Below are 13180 nucleotides of genomic sequence, written 5' to 3' on the forward strand. Positions count from 1 at the left end.
TTTTTTGGTTTTGTTTATTTGAAACTTGAAGATAAACATCCAGGGCATCATCTGGTAAAAAAAAAAAAAAAAAAACTCTCTCCATCTTTGCGTAGGGCCTTGCATAAGTTTACGTAGGGGGTAGTGAAAAAAAAAAATTGTTTTTGTTTATTATAAACTTGAAGATAAACATCCAGGTTGTCATCTAGTGAAAAGAAAAAAATCTTTCTCACTCCTTCTTTGCATAACGCCATGTGTAAGATTGCATAGGGGTGGAGTAGCTGGTGGTGATGCATGTCCAGCACAGCCTGAGCTGTGGCTTGCAATGCAACGTTACCCAGCCAGAGCTGTGGCTCGCAATCCACGCGTTAAACAATTCACTGGATTTCTTTTCCTTTCTCTTTTCTCTCACCTTTATTTCTTTCTATCTATCTATTGCCAGATGCCATAATCCCGTATGGGGTGGCCATTTGACTCTTGAGTTAATTGTTTTACAGGGAGGAGCACTAACCCTCCACCAACCCACTTGACATGTAGGGAGCACGTATGGTTCGGTTATATGGTTACCACCCAGCGTTGAAAATGGTTTCTTGGCTTACAGGAAACCATTTGGCTTGTCACTCAACGTAAAGTCACCTGTAACGGAAAAAAAAGCAATAAGTAGTGACAGGAAAGATGAAAGAAATAGGAAGAGAGGAGGGCAGGCACAGAAAAAGAATGATAAAGGCTGAATTCATATTTATCTCCAAACACTATCACATACTTTTTCCTATCTGCTGTCTCTCCCACTATGTTCTCCCTCTTTCTTATGAGATCTAATACTCATGCTTCAAAATTCACTTTTTCTTCCTTTTCTACTGTCTCCAGTCTCTTCGTAGTCCTCTTGTGTTGCTCCATTATTTCATTTAATACAATATTTCTGTTTATTTGATCCACCTGCTGTGTTTGCTGCATATTTTTCATTTCTAGTTTCACCTCTTCTGTTTTCACTTGATTTTCATTTATACTTCTCATTATTGTTTCAGTCTCTTCCTTTATTTCTTAATTTGACTTTCTGACTTTGCATTATATTCTACCAATTCTTTCTCAGCCTGCATCTTTCCCTGCTCTCTTTCATCCCTCTCAGCTAATCTCTTCTCCAAAGCAGTCAACCTCTCTATGATATCGCCACCAAAATTCATATATTCATAAAATTACCTTTATTTTGCTTTCTAACATGTCCAACCTCTCTATAGCCTCCTGCACTGCCACCACCCTTTCCTCTAACTTTTTCTTCATTTCCTTGGATTTACTCTGAAACCTTTCAAGGTCTGGTGTTTCGGGACTCATCTTTTCACTCCTAGATCTAACCCCTTTTGTAGTTTTAGGTGTTGCTCTGGAGAAACAGTTGGACATAATGATAGATGTTGTAAACAAAGCCTTTGTTATCTTAGTGGTATTTTGTGGTCAGCAGATTTTTTAGAATATCCACATCTTTACAATGTAGACCTTCTGTCTTCTTATATTTCTGAATCTATAGGTGTTTAATGTGGAGGCCTACTTAACACAGAGATTGCTTTCCTGTCACATAGATTAGATGTTTCTCAGTACTACTACAATTCATCACTTCCTCATTTGTCTGTCTGTCTTTCCAAGTAGTTCCACATTTCCTCTCAAAAACAAATTTGAGTTTCAAGAGGGAATTGATTGAAAGTTCGTCATTGAATCCAGGCCCTCAGCAAGTGACCAAGTGAAAAGTGGAAGATAATGTCAGGTGGATGAACAAAGTCAGATTTTATGTTATGTAATAGCCAGTTCTTTAGCAGAAGGCAACCAAATAAATGTTCCAAAATGATGTATAAAAATGGCTGTAGAAGCAAATCCCACCATCATTTATCATATCAAATCAAGCTGTTATCATTATCATGCAAGGAGTTAGTTTTAATTTCAAGTACCGGGTACAGTAATACCTGTATGTCTTTTCACCCCAGAGTATAAGAGAAAGCTCATACAGTGAGTAAACATTGATGATGACAAGATTGGGATAAATAAGAGATAAGAGTTAATATTAGTAGTTTTATGCTTACCCCTTGGAGTACAAAAGATGCCTCATAGCAAGATAAAGTATGTCCAGCAGTAGTGAAAATTGAATAACAAAAGATATCTCCAGGTGAAGATGTTAGTTTAGTAGATTTGAGGCTGGTTTGATGATTATCTTGGATAGGGCAATAATTACCTGCTTTGGGAAATAGATTTATGATAATGGTAATGATGATGGTAATGTTAATTGTGCAGTTTTGTCTGTGAATTCTAAAGAGCTAATGTAGGTAAGTAAAAGATGTTACATAATACTGAGGGTTTACTGTCTAAATGATAAAAGACTGAACTGGTAAGTAGGCTGAGTGTACAATACAGTACACTCTTGCTTTAATGCACCACAGTAGACCGAATATCAGATTTAACAATTTAACGGACACCACGAAGGCTGCCAAAGTTTCATTTCATTGACTATAACAAACAGTGCCTGTTAAACAGGACGCAGTGGGATGCAGTACATGTGTGTCCCACCCTTTTTTTTTTACTCCAGCCAGACCTGAATTTGCTCTGTCCCCATCATGATTGCTGAGTTATAATAGCAGAGTATAAAACAGTACAGTAATACTGTACTGTACTAGTCATGAAGGAGTGCTATGACAGGAATGTTAAATAAGCTGCAAAATGGCAAAATTATGGGCCAGATTAATGTAAAATAGTTATCGTTTTCCTTTTTAGTACCGTAATTGCTATTGTACTCATTTATTTTTACACATGCTTGAAATCCCACCTCAGGGGAGGACCATCGGATATAACAAACTACAGTATCTGCTTTATTGGATCAGGTTCCCCCCCCCCCAATTATTTTGTTAAAGTGAGGCTCTACTGTAATCGTCTGTGTATATGCTAGGAGTTAGTGTAAAGAAAATTATTTGTGACATTATGTAGGTTCTGTAGTTAAATATAGTTTGCTAGTGTAAGTTGAGTAGATATTTTGTGCTGTCTATTAATAATGCCGGTGAAATAAGCTAGTTGTACTATTGCTCAAAAAAGTATCCTTAGTTACATGAACGCAGGACTGAACCATGAGTAGAATAATTCGAGCAGTGTCAGTATTGTTCCATGTTTCATCATCCATTGTGTCAAAATGACTCACGTCACTTTAGTAAGGATACTTTTTTGAGCAACAGTACATTGCTGCCCTCTCTCCTTGCACGCTGCTTTGATAGAGGAGTCTAGTAAAGAGGAGGAGGCTAAGGTAGACACAGTAAGCGTTTCCTCCGAGGGTCTCAGCCTTCCCACCTCCCCTCCCCAGTCCCCCTCAAGTGACCCCACCTCAACCCCATTGTCCCCTGTCCCCCCCTCCCCTGCCCCAACTACCCCCAGTATTGAGATAACAGACTCCGGGGCCTCTGATCGCACCCAACTGGCCCCAATTTTGAGTGATTTATCCCCTGGAGTCGGGGCAGGTGGGGAAGAAGCAAGTGGGGCAGTGGGTGGGGATAGAGAGGGGACGGGGGTAAATGAGGCAAGGTCGAGAACACCCAGCCCTAAAGCCTCTCCAAAGAGGTCACCTAGGAAAAAATCTGATGCAAAGGAAGGTAATTTGAGTGGATTATACATATCTGCAAATTTGTTTCTTTTTCTTTTATGATGTAGTTTTAGTTATTGTTGTACAGTCATCCATCAATTTTCTTGGTTTTGATTTTGGTGATTTCGGATATTTGGAGATGAGCACACCATCAAAAAGTACACTAGTTAAGGTGTATTTTGTGATTACCAGTATTTAACAAAATTTATTGTTGAAATATTGAAAAATACACTTACATCATTCACCAGTGTATTCTATGCCTGGTGATGTTTTGGACATTACGAATGGTTTTTAGGCAATCATATGGTTGAATTTTGGCTGTTTGGGCCCTTTTTGATGGGTTTACTTAATTTGTGCTGGGTCTGTTTCTTAACATCCATGAAAAACGATGGTTGACTGTGTTGGATGTTTATGCATTTTGATTTTATTTTTAGAGATGTGCACAGTCATGTTAGAATTACCATTATTTTAAAAAATCAGATGAGGCTTAGTTATTGCAGTGGTTGATATTTATTTGTTTCTGAATTTTGGGGATGAGAAAGAATTTTTTTTGTACTTTGAGTATGGAATAGTAGTTATTGCCAGTGATTATTATGATAGGATTTTTTTTTTTTTTTTTTTTTTTTTTTTTTTTTTAAGTGAAATTTCTGTTTTCAGTGCTGTGAACTGTTCAGCTTTAGTTCATGGTACAGTATTTCCTCTTAGATCTGTTTTGCAGTGCAGTATTAGTATAACAGAAATATTGCATTAAACTACAACAAATGAAATATGTATTTGGTGATTAGGTATTGCATTATAAAATTATGGCTCTTGAGTAAAAGCACCCAATATCCTCTTGCTAAAAGCCTGCACACCCCAGCACACATCATGTCGCACTGTACTTGTAGTGTTGGCTGTGGTGTTTGGTGTTGAGTGGTGAGGGTGGTGCTTGCTCTTGTTGGTGTTGCACAGGATATGTTAGTGTATAATAATTTCTCGTTTCTCTGCTTGGTTGACAGGACTGCAACTAGTGTGGAAAATACTGTTCATGGGGTGGGTGGGTGTGCAATTGTTTGTTTGAAATGTTACCATCTTGAGCAAGAATTGAATACTAGATTACCTATATTGAACTGCAGAATTTTAGTGTGTTGGTGTGAGGTCACTTTTTTTTTTTTTTTTTTTTTTTTTTTAATGAAAATGAGTATTGTTAAAAAATGTATATATACATTTCAATGTTTAATGGTTTTCTCAAGCTGAATGCAATAGTCTGATGATAGCCAGGACAGTTTGAAAAAGATATGATCTTACTGTACTTCATTAAATGACCAGTGGCTTATGTTCACTTCACCTATATCTGATAGCAGTGAGAGAGATGATGATGATGATGACTTGTGCAGTGCTTTGGGGTTGTAGCAATAATGGTGAAGATGAGTTGTGCAACACTTTGGCATGACAGTAAAGTAACACTGTGCTTTACAGTAGTTCAGATTGCAGCACCCCAGTGTTATGCCCATGACTATTTTTTTTTTTCTCTCCCTCCAGTCGAGTAAACTTTGATTTTGACGCAGGTATTTTGTTGTCAGAATAAAAGAGTATGGTGTTATGATAGTTGTAGATGGGAATGATGCTTCAAGATGGTTTAAGTTGCGTTTATTTTGTGTGGATTTATGGCTTGGTTGTCGTGAATATTGACTTTCAACTTGGAACTTATGGTGATGAAGTGGTAGTGTGATTGTTGAATGGTAACTGTGAATTAAATGGTTGACTAGTATGTTCATTATTTTAGTGTCAGTGCCGAGTGTGTTTCTGTCGCATTGGTGGATGTATTTCTGGTGTCACTGCTGAATGTATTGTATTTCTGATTGTATTTCTGGTATAATCATCGTGTGTTAGTGGTTTTAGGACTATTGTAAACAAAAATTGGCCAGTTTTTGCTATTATGATACTTCCGTTGTCCACCCCATCATTGTAATCAGTTTTAACTTGAGTGTGGTTATTTGGTCTCAGATATCCTTGTGCTAATTTAAATCAGCTCTGTAAATCATAGCAAGTATTTTGGCAGTAGATCTGTGCCCTGCCAGCCGCTATCAGAGACTTTGGAAAGGGTTGTATGTTCATGTGAAAAATAAAAATTAATATGAACACTGAATAACACAGATCACCATACTATCAAAAGGATGAAATTGATCATAATAAGTTAGAAAATACTGTTAGAATGTGGTGTGTATCTGCTGCCAGGTTGACTGGTGCAGAGTATAACCTAAGTCTGTCCTTCATATGCTGCCATATATTCACACCCTGTCAGTTCATACCATGATTTATACTGAGTCTGCCACACACAGGTATAGCCAGTACTGCACTTTGCTTCCCCTTATGTTCAGAGAACTGCTGCCACTCCTGCCAGCAAGATTTTCACTTCATTCAAATGAGATATTAAATGCTGCCTGTGTGAGAAACATGATGTAGTATGGCAGTGAAATGCGGCAAGTAGAGGATGAGGATCTTACTAGGTTGGAGTGATATGAAATGAAAAGATGTGATGGAGTAATGCTTCCTTGAAGGATAGGTTGGATAGCGTCGCATTGCGAAAGCTGTTTGGTATAAGTCTATATGTTATGTGATTCAAACTGGACAACTGAAATGGGATGAAAATATTGAGAGAATGGAGGAGAATAAGTGGATGAGGAATATCATGGATATGAATGTTGAAGGCAAAATGCCATGGAGCTGATATAAGAAGACATGGAGTAAGATCTTGCATAAACACCAGGGTAAAAGGACTAATCGGAGATGCTGCTGAAGATCAAACAGCTTAAAGAGCAACCATCAGGTAACCAAGGCTTTCATATGCTGGCATGACCAAGGCCTTTGAAAATGTATATATAAATGCCCCACTGCAGACACCACTTCATGATTTATCATTGGTCATTGTGAGGAAGGATCAGTTTTGTGTCATTTACCTTCTCAGGAGAAGGCCTAGTCCTGCAATGACTCTCATACAAACTGATGTTTATAGTGGGTGGGGGTGACTGTAGTGCAGTTGGTATTGGGCTACATTCTGGTTGTGAGGATTGGTCAGATGCAGGTTCAGATCTTGCTGCAGGCAAGAATTTTTCAACAAATCTCTCTCACATCCCCACCTTAGCAGCCCTGTGTCACTACACAGGCCTTTCTGTTCACCCCTCATTGAGAGTGTTCCTCTGAGTGTTATGGCCAAATGCTAGGTGGAAAGTTAGTTGCTTAAAAACATAAAAAAATAAATTGACATACACCATAATATCAAAAGTTATTCAGTCTTTGTTTACTGTAGAGCCTAAAAGTGTTGTCATGCTTGTTGGAGGAATTGAGTGTGTTGATGATGTTCTTTCCAAAATGGCTGTCAACAGTGTTTTTATTTATTTATTTTTTGCTTGTAGCTGTTGTTTTTTATGTTAGGCCCTTTTATTTTTGTACTTCATGTTATTTTTATTAACACATTTTTTCTTCTTTCCTTTTCTCCCCAACCATCCCAATCCTGCATTCCACACTGTCATTTTTTTTCCTGTCTGTCTCTCTTTTGCACACTCTTTCTTTCTTTCTTTCTGTCTAACTTTTGCACTTACTTCCTTCTTTCTAACTCTTGATTTTCACATCTGTTGCCATGCACCCTCATACATTTGCCCTGTTATCATGTCATTCTCTCTCTCTCTCTCTCTCTCTCTCTCTCTCTCTCTCTCCTTGTCATCATTCTTTGTTTCTTTTCCTTGCATCTTTTCTTATGAATACCTCTTTACTCCTTTTCATATCAACCCATACTCTCCATTTTCTGTCCATTCCTGTTATTTTCTTTTTTCCACTCTTTCCTTCTCTGGCCATTTTTCTTTATCTGTCTTCATAAATCTTTCTCATTCCATCCTTTCTCCCATTCCTTATTCTCCATCCCTCTTTCGTATTTTTTTTTCCCTCCATCCCTGTCCTCCTGTGTGTTCTTCCCTATTTCTCTTTCCTCCATCTTTCATTACCTTTCCTATCTCCTCTTCTTCACCATCCCTCTGCACTTTTTTGCATTTTTACCTTACCACATTCTTTTGAGTTTCTCTTAATTTTTCATTTAATTAACATCCCTGTTACTCTCCTCTGTCATTCCATCTGGTTTTTATCTTGCAATTCCTTCGTTGTTTTTATATTTTGTTCTTCCTCCAACATTATTTTCACCCTTTTGTCTCTTATTTCCAACACAACATTTATTATTTTGTACTTTGCTTTTGGCATGATTTGCATTTATTGCATGGATTTTATATGGTGTTCTTTGGTGCCTCCCTCACCATGGCTTTGACAATACCTACACAAATGTTTTCCCCACAATGTTTTGTGTCTGTCATAAAACCATTTCCTGTGCCTTTCATTGTGTTTACTCATATAAATATTTTTCCCCTCCTAATGTTTTGTGCCTGTATCATAAAATCATGTGCTGTTCCTATCGTTGTCTTTGCCCATATTTATGGTTTCTTTCCAATGATGTCTTGTGTCTTTGTCATAAAACTGTGTGCTGTCTCTTTTTTTGTGTTGATGCATGCTTGTGAAACTTTGATATGCTATTTGTACTCCCTGGTTGTCCCTTTGACATTTTACTTGTGAAACTTCCTCATCCCTACTTGCTGCTTCTTGTGATTTGCTTGTTATAAATTTTTTGTGTATTTGATTGCACTTTGTACCCAAATTATCATTCCTAACCTTGCTAACCCTCTGTGCAATACTCATGTAATATATTTGGTAAATACATGATCCTTTCCCTAAATATTTACCTGCATTTGAAAACTGTTCATAAATGAATACTCTTCCCCTTGCTGGCTTTGTTGTTCTTGGAAATATTTGTCAAAATTGGTAAATGTATGATCCTCCCATAAATATACGTAATTGCAACTGCTTATGAAATATCTCTGTAAACACTGCCTGTAATTGCTTGTATCTATTCTCTCATTATCTCCTTCTGACTCCCCATGCCTCCCTCTGCCCCTTCGTCGTGTAAACGTGGCTCATCCCTGCGCACATCCTTATTCATCCACGGAACCCTATTGTCCTGTGTACATCTCGACTTCTGTGTTCACACTGGACCATGTGCATCTTGAACTACGTGCACCCTGTTCTGTGTACTAAATATTGACTTCTATATGTCTTAACTCTTGTGTACATCTGGCCTCATATAAATGTAAATCTGTGTAAATTTTGCTGCCTGGATGCACTGGTACTTATATACACCATCTTCTGCACATGTAACATCCATACACCCTCCCCTGTTCAATTCATCTGTGCACACGCACACCTGTATGCATGGCCTCTGTATTACCTCCACTCCTGTATATCCCATGCACACACCCCTCCCCACTATCATGCACACACCCTCCCCTCTGCCCAACCCAAAATACAAGCAGGGAAAGGTGGCGTATTTAAGAGCCTTGGGGACATGGGGGCAGTTGTAACGAACCTGGCTCTAGGCACGACGAGGATGGTGGGAACTCGGATGGGTGGCAGTGGCTCTGGGGCCAGTCCGAAGAAGAAGGCCGGATCATCAGACAAGGAGGACACCCTGGTTATGGACACCAAACTCAAGATTATTGAAATCTTAGAGGTGAGTGTGGCCTTTGCTGTTGTATTATTGTTAGCTTTATAGTCCTGTATGGTGGGCTGTTGGGAATTGCCCCTAACTGATTCAGGCTGGTTACTGCATAAAAAAAAAAAAAAATGCATTATGAAAGTATTGGGGTAACAGCATTATAAAGGCATTGCTTGTGGTCACTCAGCTACAGTTACCTTCCCTCTCCCCATTACACACACACACACACACACACACACACACACACACACACACACACACACACACACACACACAGTAAGCATATAGGAGGACTGAAGGGGAACCTCCTGGAATGGATGAGAGACTTTTTGAGAGACAGACAAATGAGGACAGTAATAAAGGATAAGATGTCTGGATGGAGGGAAGTAACAAGTGGAGTCCCACAGGGCTCGGTGTTGGCACCAGTAATGTTCCTGATTTACGTAAATGATATGGTAGATGGAGCGGACAGTTATGCAAGTCTGTTTGCTGATGATGCAAAGATCTTGAGGATGGTAGAGGTTGAGGAGGATTGTAAAATGCTGCAGGAGGATCTGGATAGGATACATGAATGGAGCCGGACGTGGGAAATGAAATTCAATGCAAAGAAATGTAAAATATTGGAAATGGGTAAAAGTACCAAGAGGCCATCATTGAATTATTTGATGGGTAATGAACCAATCACAAAAGCAAGAGAAGGGAAAGATTTGGGTGTGCTGGTCCAGGACAGTTTGTCACCTGAAAAACACATTAACAAGACAGTTAGAGAGACGTATAAACTCCTGACTAATATAAGAGTAGCTTTTCGTTATATGGATGAGGAGATGATGAAAAAATTGATAGTGGCCATGATTCGCCCCAGGTTAGAATATGCAGCAGTAGTGTGGTCCCCACACAAAAAGAAAGATATAAACAAGATTGAGAGAATACAAAGGACAGCAACCAAAATGATCCCCAGTCTGTCAGATCTGTCGTACAGAGAGAGGCTGGAATAGCTGGAGTTGCCTTCCTTAGATAAAAGAAGAAAGAGAGGCGACATGATTGCAGTGTTCAGGACCATGATGGGAGTAGATAAAATTGACAAAGAAAATCTGTTCTTATGGGATAAGAGAGTAACAAGAGGACACGGGATGAAACTGAAGAAGCCAAGCTTCTTGCAGGATATCAAGAAATATAGTTTACCTTATAGATGTATAGACCTGTGGAATAGCCTGGACAAAGATTTTCCAGTCTAAAAACTTGAATGAGTTTAAAGCTAAATTTGACATATTGAGAAACGGAGACGGGACCCCACGAGCATAGCTCATTTCCTGTATATCACAATTAGGTAAATACAATTAGGTAAATACACACACACACACACACACACACACACACACACACACACACACACACACACACACTCATATGCATGCATGCAAAGACACTTAATAAATTAATTAAATGAATTAATGAAGCATGAAGGAAAACTGGAAAATGTACAGAAGATGGCAGCTAGGATGCTATCAAGTTTGAGGGAACTGTCTTATAAAGGAGATTGATAAAGCAGAAGTGACAATACTGGGTAAGAGAAGAGAGAGGGAGAGAGGAGATTTGATTACAGTGTTTAAAGGAGTTGCAAAAATATAAAATATAGGTAGAGAAGATCTGTTTGTGGATGATGATGGAGAGACAAGAAGACATGGTTACAAATTGAAGAACAGTAGATGCTTAAATGATGTGAAGAAAATTTTGTTTCCCAAATAGATGTATTGACATTTGGAACAGTGTAGAAGAGGAGGTGGCACAAGCAAAGAACATCCATGTGTTTAAAAGTAGACTGGATAATTTAAAATATGGACACAGGACAGCACGAGCGTAACTGTTTGGTTTAACTGTGTAAGTCAATGGATATTTTAAAAAATTGTTTGAGTTATCATTTGATGATTGAATGCAACCAAGGCAGACCTTACACAGTACTGGAGAGCTCAATGAAGGATATACAGTATATGAGGAAGGATCAAAAAATTCCCAGAATTGTAACAGAAGAATCCATTACAACACTTCCTGTAAATCCATTTTAGTTCCCTTCAGAGTACACCCCCTGAGAGGCTATGCACTTGTTCCAGTGCTTTTCCCAATCCTAGAAACACTTCCTGTAGAGTACTGTAGCTGTTTTTGTCACCATGTCCAGAGACCCCTGTGTTCTTAACTGGATTTCTTCTAAGTTTTCAATCTTCTGCCTTTCAATTCTAACCTAATCTTAGGGAGCAAGAAAAAATCACAGGAAATTAGATCTCATGAGTATGGGGGATGTGGAGCAACAATGATGTTGTTTTTAACCAAAAATATCTGACCTGACAATGTTGTGTGTGATGGGGCATTGTCATGAGGTAAGATCCATATCTGGGTGCGTCACTTCTCTGGACATTTGCGCCTGATGCTTTCCCTTAGAAACCTCAATGCTGTAATGTAAAACTTCTGATTCACAGTCAGCCCACAGGGAACAAATTCTTTGTCGACAACTCCCTCAGCGTCAGAACACAAGATCAATGTTGTTTTGATGTTGGTCCTTGGACATGACCTGACATGCTTTTCGTGGTCTTGGAGATGTTGATGCCTTCCACTGATGGAACTGCTGCTTGATTTCAGGGTCATGTCTGTACACCCAGGTCCCTTCACCCGTAATGGCATTTGCAAGAAATTCTGGGTCATTTTTCATCTGTTCTTTCAACTCCAGACACAATTTCACACTATTTGCATTTTGATCTTCCATTAGAAGATAGGAGACAAATTTTGCTGAGACTATGTGCATGCCAAGATTTTGTGTCAAAATCCATTGGATTGAACTCCAGGAAGTGCCTGTGGCCTCCACTAGTTCATCAGTAGTGTATTGATGACCTTCTGAGATTGCCTGTTGAAGTTTCTTGATTTTTTCATCTGTTTGAGAGGTCAAAGGACAGCCAGGACGTGGAGAGCCTTGGACTGACACGTTACCTTTTTTAAAGTGCATGCACCATTCGTAGACCTGTGTTATTTCATAGTCTGCTCCTTGAAGGCCTACTCAAGCATTGGCAGTGCTTCAGCTGTGGTTTTCCCGAACGTTTTCGTTTTCATTTTCGTTTTTAAAGGCTCCAACATGCTTGCATGTGTCGGCCTTGGTCACCTAATGGCGGCTCTCCACGCTGCACGATCCATTGCAGCCTCCCTGTTCAGTCCCTTAACCCTAAGGTCACACTTAATGACCTCATCCCATGTCTTTCTCGGTCTACCCCTCATAACCCCTCCCCCAATATTAACACTTCTCACCTTCCTCACCCAATTATCATCCCCCATCCTCTCCACATGTCCAAACCACCTCAATCTACCTCTCCTCATCACAACACCAATACACTCCAGTCCCATCCTACCTCTCAACTCTTCCATTGTAAACCCAGCCCCTCCAGGCCTTGGACGCAGGGACGCACTGCACATCCACCTAATCATTGTCATTTCTGTACGTCTGAGCCGGCGAATATCTTCCTCCTTCACTGCCCAGGTCTCACTGCCATACAGCATTACACTCCTAACACATGCTGCATACAAAGACCCCTTAGCACGTAGGGAGAGCCCTCTCAATGTCAGGAGAGGCAAGAGCTCCCTGAACTTCATCCAACCACTTCTCACCCTAGCCACAGAGCTAGCTCCAGCCCCACCCCCAGCACACAACATGTCTCCCAAATAACAAAACTCTTCCACACACTCAAGAGATTCACCAGCAAGTTCAATCCTTTCACGTCTGACAATCTCCACCTGCTCACCCCGGCACGCCGTACACATAAAATCAGCATTATCTCGCAGTCTACCTCTGATACCACAACATCTCTTATGCACCCATTTATCACACACACCGCACAAAATGGAAATACTTCCCTCGCCCTTGTGGCAAACTGCACATGGCCACTCTCCCTCGTCTTTGACAGTACCGCCACGAACCCTAGATATGATCACTTTTGTTTTATCTGCATTTACCCTTAAACCCTTTTGCCCCATACCATCTCTCCACT

At 39.7% G+C, this 13180-nt stretch overlaps 1 protein-coding gene across 1 annotated transcript in view; it reads left to right on the forward strand.

Moving 5' to 3' along the window:
* Itpr (Inositol 1,4,5,-trisphosphate receptor) overlaps positions 1–13180 on the forward strand; it is a 365063-nt gene that overhangs the window by 191598 nt on the left and 160285 nt on the right. The window contains exon 21 of the mRNA XM_080270492.1: positions 8974–9170. Coding sequence (XP_080126618.1) covers positions 8974–9170 — 197 coding nt within the window. The remainder of the gene's footprint in view (positions 1–8973; positions 9171–13180) is intronic.

Source organism: Coenobita brevimanus, chromosome 41 (assembly GCF_032717465.1).
Source record: "Coenobita brevimanus isolate Jiangsu-jjx chromosome 41, ASM3271746v2, whole genome shotgun sequence".
NCBI lineage: Eukaryota > Metazoa > Arthropoda > Malacostraca > Decapoda > Coenobitidae > Coenobita > Coenobita brevimanus.